At 35.5% G+C, this 14,362-nt stretch overlaps 1 protein-coding gene across 1 annotated transcript; it reads left to right on the top strand.

Moving 5' to 3' along the window:
• Positions 1-5,785: 5,785 nt before the first annotated feature.
• On the top strand, positions 5,786-8,914 carry LOC114412440 (probable receptor-like protein kinase At2g23200). Its single transcript, XM_028376340.1, has one exon. It carries the CDS (start codon positions 5,958-5,960, stop codon positions 8,472-8,474), a length of 2,517 nt encoding a protein of 838 aa, XP_028232141.1. The 5' UTR covers positions 5,786-5,957; the 3' UTR covers positions 8,475-8,914.
• Positions 8,915-14,362: the final 5,448 nt, after the last annotated feature.

The following is a 14,362-nucleotide window of genomic DNA, read 5'->3' as shown; positions in this document are numbered from 1 at the left end:
AATGAAAATATTCAAAGCATGCAAAAGAGATTTACACATATAGTAAATCATCTAGCAGCCTTAGGTAAAGAATTTCAAAATGAGGATCTCATAAACAAGGTGTTTAGATGTTTAAGTAGAGAATGGAAACCCAAAGTAACAGCCATTACTGAATCAAGAGATTTGTCTAACATGTCCCTTGCTACTTTATTTGGAAAGTTACAGGAACACGAGATAGAATTATTGAGATTACACCAACATGAAGAAAATGACAAGAAAAAGAAAGGAATTGCTCTTAAAGCATCATCCTCAATTCAAGAAGAAAGTGATAAGGAAAATGATCCAGATGATGATGATGATCTAAGTCTTTTTGTAAAAAGATTCAACAAGTTTCTTAAAGTAAGAGGAAATAAGAGGCGACCCAATTTTAAATCAAAGAGAAGGACAGAAACTTCATCCTCTACTTTAAAATGCTTTGAATGTAACCAACCTGGACATCTGAGGGTTGATTGTCCCATCTTCAAGAAAAAGATGGAGAAATCTGAAAAGAAAAATCTTAGTGAAAAGAAATTGAAGAAAGCATACATCACATGGGATGAAAATGATATGGAATCTTCTGAAGATTCAGAAAATGAAGAGATAAATCTCTGCCTTATGGCTAAAAGTTACGAAAGTGATGAAGAGGTAACATCTTCAAATAACTTATCTATTTCTTTTGATGAATTGCAAGAAGCATTTGCTGATCTGCATAAAGAGTCAATTAAACTTGCAAAATTAGTTTCATCTTCAAAGAAAACAATTTCAAATTTAGAAAATGAAATCTCAAAATTAAACAAAGAATTAGATCATCTTAGAAATGAAGTCTCAATTTCTAAAACAAATGAAAAAGTTAATATCTCCACTATTTCTGACAAGAAACTATTAGATCCTTGTAGTTGTTGTGAAAAATATGAAAAAGAAATTAAAGAGTTGAAAAATTCACTTGCTAAATTTTCTTATAGTAAAAATAATTTAGATGTCATATTAAGTAAACAAAGATATGTTTCCAATAAGAATGGACTAGGGTATAAATATGAAAAACAACAAAAGTTTTATAAAAACTTTTCTACTTCCACACAAAAATGTAATTATATAACTTGTTTTTACTGTGGAAGAAGAGGACATGGCATATCAACTTGCTACTTCAAGAAAAATTACATCAACATTAAAATGATATGGGTCCCAAAAGGATCCTCAGTTTATACTAACATGCAAGGACCCAATAAAGTTTGGGTACCTAAGTCAAAAATTTGATATGTAGGTGTCTTTGAGGAAGAAATGGTACATAGATAGCGGATGCTCAAAACATATGACTGGAGATGCATCAAATTTTACACATATCTCTCCAAAGAAAAGCGGGCATGTAACATATGGTGACAAAAACAAAGGTAGAATCCTTGGAGTTGGTAAAATAGGTACAAATTCTTCAAACTCCATTGAAAATGTTTTACTTGTTGAAGGCCTTAAGCACAGCCTGCTTAGCGTTAGTCAATTATGCGACAAAGGCTATCTAGTATCATTTGATTCTCAAAAATGTCTTATAGAACATAATCATGACATTAATATAAAGCATGTAGGACATAGAGTCAATAATGTTTACATGATAGACTTAAGCATAAAACTAGAAAACAATCATTGCTTTCTTAGCAAAGATGATGATTCATGGTTATGGCATAAAAGAATTGCTCACATAAACATGGATCACTTAAATAAATTAATTTCAAAAGATTTAGTAGTTGGTTTGCCTAAATTGAAATTTGAAAAAGATAAATTATGTGATGCATGTCAAAAGGGCAAACAAACAAGAGTCTCATTCAAACCTAAAAATGTTGTTTCAACCACTCAACCCTTACAATTATTGCATATGGATTTATTTGGTCCATCTAGAACCATGAGTTTTGGAGGAAATTACTATGCTCTAGTTATAGTTGATGATTTCTCTAGATATACTTGGACATTATTTATTACACATAAAAGTGATTCATTCCAAGCATTTAGAAAACTTGCTAAAGTCATACAAAACAAGAAAAATCTCAAGATTGCATCCATTAGAAGTGATCATGGGAGTGAATTTGAAAATAAAGATTTTGAATTATTCTGTGATGAACATGGTATTGAACACAATTTTTCTGCACCTAGAACCCTTCAACAAAATGGAGTTGTTGAGAGGAAAAATAGATCATTGGAAGAAATTGCAAGAACTTTATTAAATGATACTTCTCTTCCAAAGTATTTTTGGGCTGAAGCTGTCAATACTGCATGTTACATCATGAATAGGGCCTTAATAAGACCCATTTTAAAGAAAACCCCATATGAGTTATATAATGGTAGAAAACCAAATATTTCTCATCTACATGTTTTTGGTTGCAAGTGCTTTGTGCTTAATAATGGTAAAGATAATCTAGGAAAATTACAAAGCAAAGCATATAGGATATATAATAAAAGAACTATGAATATCGAGGAATCCATTCATGTTACCTTTGATGAATCTAATGCTATCTTGTCAAGAAAGAATATGCTAGATGATATTGCAGATTCTTTAGAACATATGAATATTCATGAACAAGATTCCAAAGGAAATGATAAAGGAAACAATGAAGATCCTCCAGAAGAAGTCAAATCAAATGATGAACTTCCAAGAGAATGGAAAGCTTCAAGAGATCATCCCCTCGACAACATTATTGGTGATATCTCAAAAGGGGTAACAACTAGACATTCTCTTAAAGATTTATGCAATAATATGGCTTTTGTATCTATGATTGAACCTAAAAATATAAAAGAAGCCATAATAGATGATAACTGGATCATTGCCATGCAAGAAGAACTGAATCAATTTGAAAGAAATAATGTGTGGAAACTAGTAGAAAAACCTGAAAATTATCCTGTCATAGGAACAAAATGGGTTTTTAGAAATAAATTAGATGAACATGGCATAATTATTAGAAATAAGGCTAGGTTAGTAGCAAAAGGGTATAATCAAGAAGAGGGAATAGACTATGAAGAAACATATGCTCCAGTTGCAAGATTAGAAGCCATTAGAATGCTCTTAGCATATGCATCCATAATGAATTTTAAACTCTATCAAATGGATGTTAAAAGTGCTTTTCTAAATGGTTTAATTCAAGAAGAAGTATATGTTGAACAACCCCCAGGCTTTGAAATCCCAGATAAACCAAATCATGTTTATAAATTGCAAAAGGCTCTTTATGGTTTGAAACAAGCCCCTAGGGCTTGGTATGAACGCTTAAGTAATTTTCTTCTAGAAAAAGAATTCTCTAGAGGTAAAGTGGATACCACATTGTTCATAAAGAGAAAGCATAATGATATTTTTTTGGTTCAAATATATGTTGATGATATAATTTTTGGATCCACTAATGATTCATTGTGCAAGGAGTTTTCCCTTGATATGCAAAGTGAATTTGAAATGTCAATGATGGGAGAACTAAAGGACTTTCTGGGATTACAAATCAAGCAAACTCAAGAAGGTATATTCATCAATCAATCCAAGTACTGCAAGGAATTGATCAAAAGATTTGGGATGGATAGTGCAAAACACATGTCTACACCGATGAGCACTAGTTGTTACTTAGATAAAGATGAATCTGGTCAGTCTATAGACATAAAACAATATCGAGGTATGATCGGATCTCTTCTTTATTTATCTGCTAGTAGACCTGATATTATGTTTAGTGTATGTATGTGTGCTAGGTTTCAATCCAACCCCAAACAATCACATTTAAGTGCAGTAAAGAGAATCATGAGATATCTATTAGGAACAATCAATTTAGGATTATGGTATCCTAAGAATTCAACATGTAACTTAATAGGATATTCTGATTCTGATTTTGTCGGATCTAAAACTGATAGAAAAAGTACAAGTGGAACTTGTCAATTCATTGGATCGGCTCTTGTCTCATGGCATAGAAGAAACAAAACAATGTTGCTTTATCTACTGCTGAAGCGGAGTATATCTCTGCTGGTAGTTGTTGTGCATAGATTTTATGGATGAAGCAACAATTATCTGACTATGGCATCATTCTTGATCGCATACCTGTTAAGTGTGATAATACTAGTGCCATAAATCTATCCAAAAACCCAGTTCAACACTCTAGAACTAAACATATAGAGATTAGACACCACTTTCTTAGAGATCATGTCCTAAAGGGAGATTGTGTATTAGAGTTTGTTGATACTAAGAATCAACTTGCTGATATTTTCACAAAACCTCTCCCCAAGGAAGTGTTCTTCTCTATTAGAAGAGAATTAGGCCTCTTAGATGTAAGAGATTTAGAAAAATAGGGATTGATTGGTTGATTGATTGATTGATTGATTTACTATTATTTATTGTTTGTATATTATTTTGTTTGATCTTGTTTGAATTCTTGTTATTATGGAAGAATTTATGATTTCTTGTGTATGTAATAATTGAATGATTGAATTAAGTGCATTAGTAGTGATAATTAATCATATTGGATATGTTTTAGCATAAACATAGATATTCTCTTAAGAAACTAGCCTAGGATAGGCTCTGGTAATCGATTACCATCCAGTGTAATCGATTACACATGAACAGGCAGCCTGTAATCGATTACAACATCCTGTAATCGATTGCCAGTAGGCTTATTGGTCCTGTAATCGATTACCAATACCTGTAATCGATTACAATATGTCCTCTTCTATAAAGCATTGTATATCTTTAACCAATAGCTTTAACTTTAGAATATCACATATTTATCGTGAGGCAAATGCTTGTGCAGATTCTCTAGCCTCTTTTGTTGCCCATAACCTAGGATATACATGCATGGACTCTCCAACCTCTTTCATATCCATGGAGCTCCTTCTGTCTGTACCCTTCTTATAGATTTGACTATTTGGCTTGCCTTTGGTTTGGTTTAGTCCCCCAGGTATTTTGTAGATCCTATTTCTCAGTTATATGTCTATAGAGAGAGAGAAAAAGGTCGTATTGACTCCGGCAGTTTTCAATGGAAGAAATTAAAGTACTAGAGATATTGATTGAAACATTTTTTTATTGAATTCTATTTATATTTTTTTTTGCTATTTCTGAATGAATTATATATATATATATATATGTTTGTAAAAAAAATTAAAATCTGCTAGCAACCAAGTTTTTTTGTTTTTTTGATAGGCCAATAAAGTAAATATATTAATAATAGAAACTGGATACAAGTAGTAACAAATTTGAGTGATAGAACAAGAGACTTATATAGATGGTGAAATTTCTTTCTAGTTGTAGAAATGTCATACTATTTAATTTTTTATAGATTGATCTTTCTAATCATTAAATCAATAGTTTAACAACACGAAAAAATTGTTCTTCTTTTAGTTTAGTTATTTATCTCACATCCTGACAATGGCATTTGTTATGTCATTAATTAGATCTGTCTTCTAAAATCTTGGACTTCCAGCTCTCTGTTCCCTTCCAAGAATGTCAAGACAAAATACAAGCTTGGACCTTGTGAAACTGTTCATGTCTCTAGAGATATATTTGCACTCTATTGCCTTGCCATTAGGCTGTATTATTAGCATCCTTCTCAGTTCATTTCGTGGAAAATTTATTTATATTATCACAATAATGAGTCCATAAGAATACAGCATGTCCGCTTCGACCATTGGTTGAAGTCGAGCGTAATAATGAATCTCAAACATCTTAAAGTAAGCAAGATTTTTCAATTTTCATTTGCATGCCTCAAATAGTTCCGGACCTCCCGTAGTGGATAAATCAAGAATTAAAAAAGCAAAGAAAAGAAAATAAAAAACAACAGGAAAGAAGAAGAAAAATCAAAGTTGACGACTTAACCTGTGCTTCAGTCTTCCTCTCATTCGAATCCCATGCTTTGTTGATTCAAGTCCCCATACCATAGTTTCAAAAGCTACAATCATCACAGCCGAAACTAAGCCCCTCTGAACACCATTTTTCCATGGCGATTGCTATGCTCCATAGAATTCAACACTTTCTGTGTCTAATACTTGTTTTTCTTCTTCCATTCTCATCACTGCTGTTCCCGTCACTCGGATACAACGTCCCAGATAAATATTTTATCAATTGTGGGTCTGATAGCAATGTTACCGTAGGTGACAAGGTTTACGTTGGTGAATCAAACCCTGTAGCCCGTTTTAGCAGAAGCAAAACAGAGAGCAATGAATCACAGGTGCCTTCTCCTCTCTACCAAACAGCAAGGATTTTTCGACGTGAGTCCTCATATGAGTTCGGTATCGACACAAATGGCACCTATCTGGTACGCCTCCATTTCTTCTCTTTCACTTCACGGAGTAATCTTTACTCGGCCAGGTTCAACATCTCGGTTCCGGGGTTCTGGTTGGTCCAAAAATTTGATGCCAGAAATGATACCGAAAACAACGCTGATCCGGTAAAAGAGTTTTTCATGGAGATCACTTCCCCCACCTTCAAAATTATATTCAGACCTCTGCCATCATCATTTGCATTTGTGAATGCTATTGAACTCTTCCTACTCCCTCTCAATTTGATTAGCAATAATGTCTCGCATTTCACTTTTAGTGGTTACATGGGCTTAACTAGTTACAGACCAGGTTTGTATTCTCGCGTGTTGGAGACCAAACTTAGGCTGAATGTGGGTGGCCAAATTGTCACTGGTCCAGATAACTTATTGAGAAAGTGGTTTCCAGATGATAGTTATTTTGCAAATCCAGAAAATGCCAAGAATCGTTCCCCTTTCATGGGTCGAATTGAGTACCATGTAGGTGATGACTCAGATGGTCCATACGCAAATAAATTTACCGCGCCAAGTGATGTGTACAGAACTGCTAAAGAGATTAATAGCAGCTCTTCCAGTGCTGGAAACATAACATGGGCTCTTCCCGTGGACTACAACACAGATCATCTTCTTCGGCTTCACTTCTGTGACTATTGGAGTCCACAAATTGATCATGCATACATCAATCTGTTCATTTACGATACCTATGTCATGCCCGTAAATATTTATGACCCAGAAGTGTCTAAGGAGTTGCCAGCCCCTTATTATTTTGATTTTGTGGTACACTCTGATGACTCTGGGTTTATGAAGGTCAGCATAGCACCTGATGCATCCGCTCGCATTCGTGATGCGTTTTTAAACGGGCTAGAAATAATGAAAATAATTGAGAGATCAAGTTCTGTTCCTCCTTACCTGGACGAACCCAATTCTGAGCACAATCGTCTTCCTGTGGTGCTAGGTTCAGTCCTGATTATTTTTATGATGATACTTGGCTTTCTTTGGCGTCTTAAAATAACGAAGGAAAAACCCACTGAGAATTCAGACTGGTTGCCAATGCTCGTTACTGCTGGAGGGAGTTCTCAAAGTAGATTGACTGAGGGAACCAGTCAAGGCTCTGCTCTTCCCAACATAAATCTTGGTCTGAAAATTCCATTGCTTGATCTTCAATTGGCAACCAATAACTTCCATGCAAGTCAGATAATTGGAAAGGGTAGTTTTGGCAACGTCTATAAAGGGGTTCTTCAGAATGGCATGACAGTCGCTGTGAAAAGAGGTGAGCCGGGGTCGGGTGAAGGCCTTCCAGAATTTCACACCGAGATCGTGATTTTGTCCAAGATTCGTCACAAGCACCTTGTTTCCTTAATTGGGTATTGTGATGAAAACTTTGAGATGATACTGGTTTATGAGTACATGGAAAAAGGAACACTCAGAGACCATTTGTCCAATAAAAACTTGCCAAGGTTGTCTTGGAAGAATAGGCTTGAAATTTGCATTGGAGCTGCCAGTGGTCTTCATTACCTTCACAAAGGAGTGGATGGGGGGATCATTCACCGTGATGTAAAGTCTACAAACATATTGCTTGATGAGAACCTTGTAGCCAAAGTTGCTGACTTTGGTCTTTCAAGGACTGGTCCTGTTGATCATCAACCATATGTAACCACTGTTGTTAAAGGCACTTTCGGGTATCTTGATCCTGAGTATTTCAAGACGCAACAGCTGACAGAAAAATCTGATGTATATTCATTTGGGGTCGTTCTTTTGGAAGTGTTGTGTGCAAGAGCAGTGATTGACCCATCGCTTCCAAGAGACCAGATAAACTTGGCTGAATGGGGAATACTCTGCAAAAATAAGGGGATGCTCCAAGATATTGTTGACCCTTCCATTAAGGACCAAATAGATCAAAACTCGCTCAGAAAATTTAGTGAGACAGTAGAAAAATCCTTGCAAGAAGATGGTTCTGATAGGCCAACCATGGATGCTTTGTTGTGGGACTTGGAGTATGCGCTGCAGATTCAGAGAGGTGTGCAGGATGAGGATAGTTCTATTAGTGTTTCTGCATCACTTCAATTGCCCAGTGTTCGGCGTCTTCCATCACTCTCCACACTAAGTGAAGTGGCTGAATTTGCTATTGTGACCGGTAATGAGTCCAATTGTGCTGCGGATTCTGTTTTCTCTTTATTGAAAATTGATGACGCCAGATAGAATATTGATCCCTTCAATAAGGGTACTCATTGTACACCTAGATATTCAATTTGTCCACTGCCTGCATTACTTGCCCGATTCGAAGATGGACTCTATTTTAATATGTATTCAAAAGGTAATAAGAAAAAACGGGAGGAAGAAGGAGGGACAGATTCTAGAGCGCATTCTTTTGGCATCAATTTCTCACAGAAAATGGTTAACTTCTCACCTGAGGGAAAAGGAACACGTACTCAGTTGAAGGAGTCATGCTAGTTTTCTTTTTTGTTTATTGGTCTTCTTCCCTCTCTTCACTCCTCATGTGCATTTCATACCCAGAAAATATGTCCATTCTATGTATTTGCTATTTGGCACCACTTTTATGATTTACCATGGTTTTTGATCATTGAAGGGGGAATGCAAGGATAAAATTCGTTGAGTAATTTATTCTCTTTCTCACATTATCCCTTTTAAGCTATTTGAGTTGTGGTTAGGTGGTGACTAATGTGCTTTTATCTTGTGTTATGGAAATGTAGCTAGGTACGAAGGTCATTTATCATACCGGTGACATGAATGTTATTCGTAGTTAGTACCTTTGGAGTCATAACAAAATAACTAAACCAAGCTCTCAATTAGTCAGTTATTCTGTTATGACTTCGTTGTATATATGTTGTTTTTAATTTGTGTGTTTACATAAAATTTTAATCTTTACAATTTTTATTGGTTTGAGTTCTAATTAATAATTCTATTTTGGTTATCGTGCTTATAGATGTGCATAGTAGTGCCAAGGTTTAAAATATTAACAATTTTGGACTATGACGAATCTCATACCAAACAAATTTGATTCTATCTATAATTTTAAAATTGTAGAGAGAATCTATATCACGTGTCTTAGACATGACAGAATAATGTTTCAACCATAACAGATTTTGTCTAGAAGTGTCTTTGGCTTCCACAGTCAGACTCTTCACAACTTAACGTTCATCCTTTGATGGGTCATAATGTACAACCATTGTACAACTGCTTGGTGGCTTTGTTTGTTTCATTTTTGCAGACGTTCACAGGCCTTTCATTGTGTGGTCGTGCATTTTTCAGTATTACTTTGTCAACCGTAGTTGGCCAACCACTTCGACGGTAACATTTCATTTTTTCGTAAATAAAATTTTAGAGAATAATAATATTTTATAATTAAATAAATAAAGAAAAATAGTTATAATAAAATAATAATTTGAAAGAAAATAAAAAAGGGTATTTTATTATTCATTTGATGGAGAATAAAATAGAATTTTTTTTTATAAAATAATAAAAATAAATAAATAGAGTAAATAATAGGTCGTGAATACCCCTAGTTATAAATAGTAAAATGCAAGATCAGTTTTCAGACCGTCTCCTCTGCTTCTCAATTTCATTTTTTTTCTCTTCTTCCAAAACCCTCCTTTTTTTTCACAGGCTACCAAACCTGTCTCAGAAAAATGATGCTCCCGGACTCATTCACCGTTGGATCGTTGTGAAATTTAAACACCATGTTCACAACCCAATTCCAAGCATTCTCACCGTTGGGAATTTTGATATCATGTCTGATCTGAGAGAAATATCTTTCGCATTGTAGTCTTTTTCATTCCCGTAGAAACCCAGAATTGTCTTGGTAAAACTACGATCCCGGTTTTGATAACCGTTGGATTGTCGTGAAATTTGAATATGTTGTTCGAAATTCAATTGTGCACGCTTTCACCGTTGGGATTGTTGAGATAATATTCATGGAGGTAGAAAAAGGAATCGCATGAAGATAGTACAAATGGAGACTTCAATCCCTTCCCTGTCTCTCTAACGTTTGGGAACTCTATCGGAGTAGTTGGAGGAAAAACTGGAGGAATCTTAGGGAACCGCTAGAGATGTCGTTATCGCTGTCGGAAGACACGTGAGTTCGCTTAGAGGTAAGGGATGATTTATTCACAATTGGGGATTAGTGAGAACATGTGTAGGGATCCTTAGAGTATCAATTGGAATGAGTTTTTGGGTGTTTCTGTCATTTTTTTATTCTATCCTTATAGTTATAATTGTGAATTATATATGTCTGACAAATCAATTGTTGTGAAATTGATATGCTATTGTGTTGAGCGTGAACTCTATAAATCGAGCATTTTTCTAATCAGCATGAATTGATGAAATAAAGTAAGGAGAAATTTAGAGTCAGATATTGATTTTGTATTTTCTCTTTTTCTTGCTTTTTAGGTTTTTTATATATAATTTAAAAATTAATATCATAATTGAAATTGATCAAAGTGTTCATATAATTATTTAGAATTTGTGCATTGAAAGTTTACTTTGAAATTTGTGATTCAATATGATGTATGCTAGTTTATATATATAGAAGTAGTTATTTATATTAATAATTTATGTAAATAATATTGTAGAGTGTTATAGTATGATTCCAAAAATTATTAAGTGTTGGAGTTTGAGAATATTATGGTTAAATTTGATGACCATGTGTATGTTGTATCTTATGAATATCATTAGGAATGTTATGAGATGGTTGATGTGATGTTATGAGATGTTAAAGTATGGGCATGATATTCGATTGTGAATATGTGGATGTGTTTAACACTTGATGTTACATTAATTATATTGTGAGCTATGAATTATACAATAATCCGACCAGTATTTATGCGCAATGTTAAAGAGAAAGTGTAGGTTCCTAGTTAGGAACCAGTGTTAAATTGTAGCGCAATGTGTTAAACGTGTTTGAAATATGAGTGTGAGGTCGTGGTATTGTGTAATTCATGAGCAGTGTTTATAAATGGAATATGTGATGAATTGTGGAATAACATGTTGCTTTGAGATTATAATATTGTTATTAAGATTGAGTATAAGTGTAAATTTGAACACGTGTTAATTTGTGAGATACGTGTAAACATGTGATGGTGGATTGTGACACTATGAGATGTGAAATTGTGAATGAGTTTTAGTTGTGGATAAGTGTGTAGTTAACACTTGATGTGAAATTACTTGTATTGTAAGCTATGAATTCTACAATAACTCGACCAGTGTTATCTTGAGAAAAGCGTTGATGCGCAGTGTTAAAGAGAAAATGTAGATTTCCTATTTAAGAACCAGTGTTAAATCGTAGAGCAATTGTGTTGAACATGTTTAAAGCACGAGTGTAAGGACGTGGGTATTGTATAATTCATGAGCAGTGTCTGCATGCAAAATTATTTTAGGGGTTGGACTTGAATTAGGAGGGAGAGGCTCTGACAGACTCTTCGGAGTGTAGGCCTTGGGGGTCACCGGGTTTGAGTGCTCCTTTAAGCCTATGCTGATCCCATATGGTTGGAGCATTCTCGCAAAACATCGTGACCCTGACTGGTCTCCCTATGATCTTACTTAGTGAGAGTGACCTGACAAACCCATTGTGTGGTGTGTCTTGTTATGCACTCTTAAGCGCCCTAGGGTGATTTTTCACTGACATGGTACCACATTGCATATAGAATTGAGTCTTAGCATAACTGTTGCATATGCTTGCTAATTGTTTATTATGAAATTCATGTGTTATTATATCTTGATCGGAGTGTGGGATTCTTGTGTAATGTGATTGATGATTGAAAAGTGAATTTTAAATGACGAAGTGGTGAAGTTACGTGAGCTATGTTTAAGCAAGTGGTATCTCATTTATATAATATGTATATTTAATTGTCTTGTTTCTCTATTAACTAGGAATGTGATAACTCACTCCCTGTGTGTTGTTGTGTTTGGATCCTGTGATGATCTTGAACTTGTGTTCGGGGGAGTAGATGAATAGGTGGATGACTATGAAGAACCTCATGCTAGAGGACACAAGAACACAACGCTCTGATAGGATGTGACATTAGGATATAGGTTCTATATTAATTGTATGAAGTTTAGACGACTTTGTTTGAGTCGAGAATATTTTATTGTTTATTTGGACAAGTTTGAATATGTTGTAAAAGAAAATGAATGTGATCTTTTTTCCCCTTTGAAAGACTTGTTTAAAAAAATGTTTTAAAAATACTTTTAATTAATATTTGAATTTTTTATTCCTTATTAGTATATATGTGAAGGGTAAAGGGTGTCACATCCACTCCATCAAGGAAGCTTAGTGGCCGCCAACAGCAAGGTGGGAAATGAGAAAGAGAAATAATAATAAAAGGGTAGGACGAGAATGGAATGATTCTACTTTTTCATTCACAACTCACCAGAGGGAAGAAATTTTGTAAGAGGAAGGGGGGAATGGAATAATACTACTTTTCCATTCCCGACTTTTTGTGTTTGATTCCTCATAAATTTTTCCTTCGAATCGGGCCTCTGATATTTGAAAACTTTTGTCTAAGCTCCCTACCGTTAGTTGGAATCCGTTATCTACTTATGTGGTCGATAACCAGACACATAGGCATGCGACATGTGATGTCACGTGTAGTCTTTGTCTAAGTAGGATTACACATAGGAAAAAAAATTAAAAAAAAAAAACTAAAAACGACATTGTATTATTTTCGTGCTTTCTTTTAAAAAAAAGTTTTTTATCTTTCAAAATGACGATCAAGACTTTTTCTTTTTCTTATTTTTTTCCTTCTTTTCCTATTTTGTAACTTTCTTCTTTCTCCTATCTATCTCCATCACCCTTCATCTTCCTCATATCCCACCATTGTGTCATCGATGGTGTTTCATTTATTTTTTTTCCCAGTGGCAAGACTAAATGAAAACAAGCTAGATGAAATAATAGATATGAACCAACAAAATCTTAACAAAACATCAAACCACAAAATCAAGAAAACAAAAACACCAATTTAAACATATCTCCACAAAAAAACCCAAAATCCCCCCAAAAAACATCAAACCACAACAATAGTAACAACAAATCTAAATATGAAAGCAAGAAAAGAAAAATCAATTTTTTTTGGCGGCCTTCAATGGGTTTCATGTCTGGGTTTGTAGTTGGATTTCATGAGGGGTTTCATGATGGGGTTTGCTGTGAGTTCATGGTAGGGCTCGTTGGGTTTCACAGCAGCGGTGGCAATGGAGATCACAGTCGTTGGGTTTCATGACAGGGTTGCGGTTGAGATCATAGTGGGGTTTGCAATGACTTACTATGGGTTTCATGTTTGGGTTTGTTGCGGTTAACGGTGTGGTTCATGGAGCAGCATGACGATGTCATTGATGGTGAAAATAGAGAGTCGGTGGTGTCAACGCCATTAGCTTTTGTTTTCTTGACACTCTCGGTGGAGTCCCTAACAACGAGTGGGAGCTTTGTGACAAACTCGACGCGGTGGCCACGGGAGGGGATGGAGGAGGCAGTGATGGCAAAGACGACGATGTAGCGCTTCTAGTTCACGTTGATTTTCTTGTGCCAGATCTTGGTCGGGGCAAACATGCGTCCGCCACAACACATGTTTCTGAAGGCTCCCTGGCCGGGCGCAGTGTGTTTTGCCGCCGGGAACACGGGGGATACGGGAGACGACATGACCAGTTCCCTGCGACTTGTTGAAGGTCTAGTGGCTAGCGCAGTGGCTGACGACGTAGGGTTGTCGATTGTTCTTGGAGATGTTGGAGTGTATGAAGTTGATTATGTCTGAGCGGATAGAGGACTACATGACATCAAGGATAGGGACGGTGGCATAGTCGTCGGTGGCCATGTCACCATCAAGGGCCTACAAGGTGATTAGAGGACGTGTTGTTGCAGCCATTGCAAATGAGGGTGAGGAAGAGCTCTCTACCTAGGGTTTTGGGGGGTTCGAGTGAGTTAGTACATGTGACACCACACATCGTATGCCTACGTGTCTAGTTAATGATCACGTAAGGAGATAATGGATTCTAACTAGCGGCAGGGACCTCAGACAAAAGTTTTCAAATATTAGAGACTCAATTCAAAGAAAAAATTCATTAAGGATCAAACACAAAAG

Source organism: Glycine soja, chromosome 5 (assembly GCF_004193775.1).
Source record: "Glycine soja cultivar W05 chromosome 5, ASM419377v2, whole genome shotgun sequence".
NCBI lineage: Eukaryota > Viridiplantae > Streptophyta > Magnoliopsida > Fabales > Fabaceae > Glycine > Glycine soja.
The sequence above is the reverse complement of the archived record's forward strand: the minus strand, read 5'-3'. Positions and strand labels throughout refer to the sequence as shown.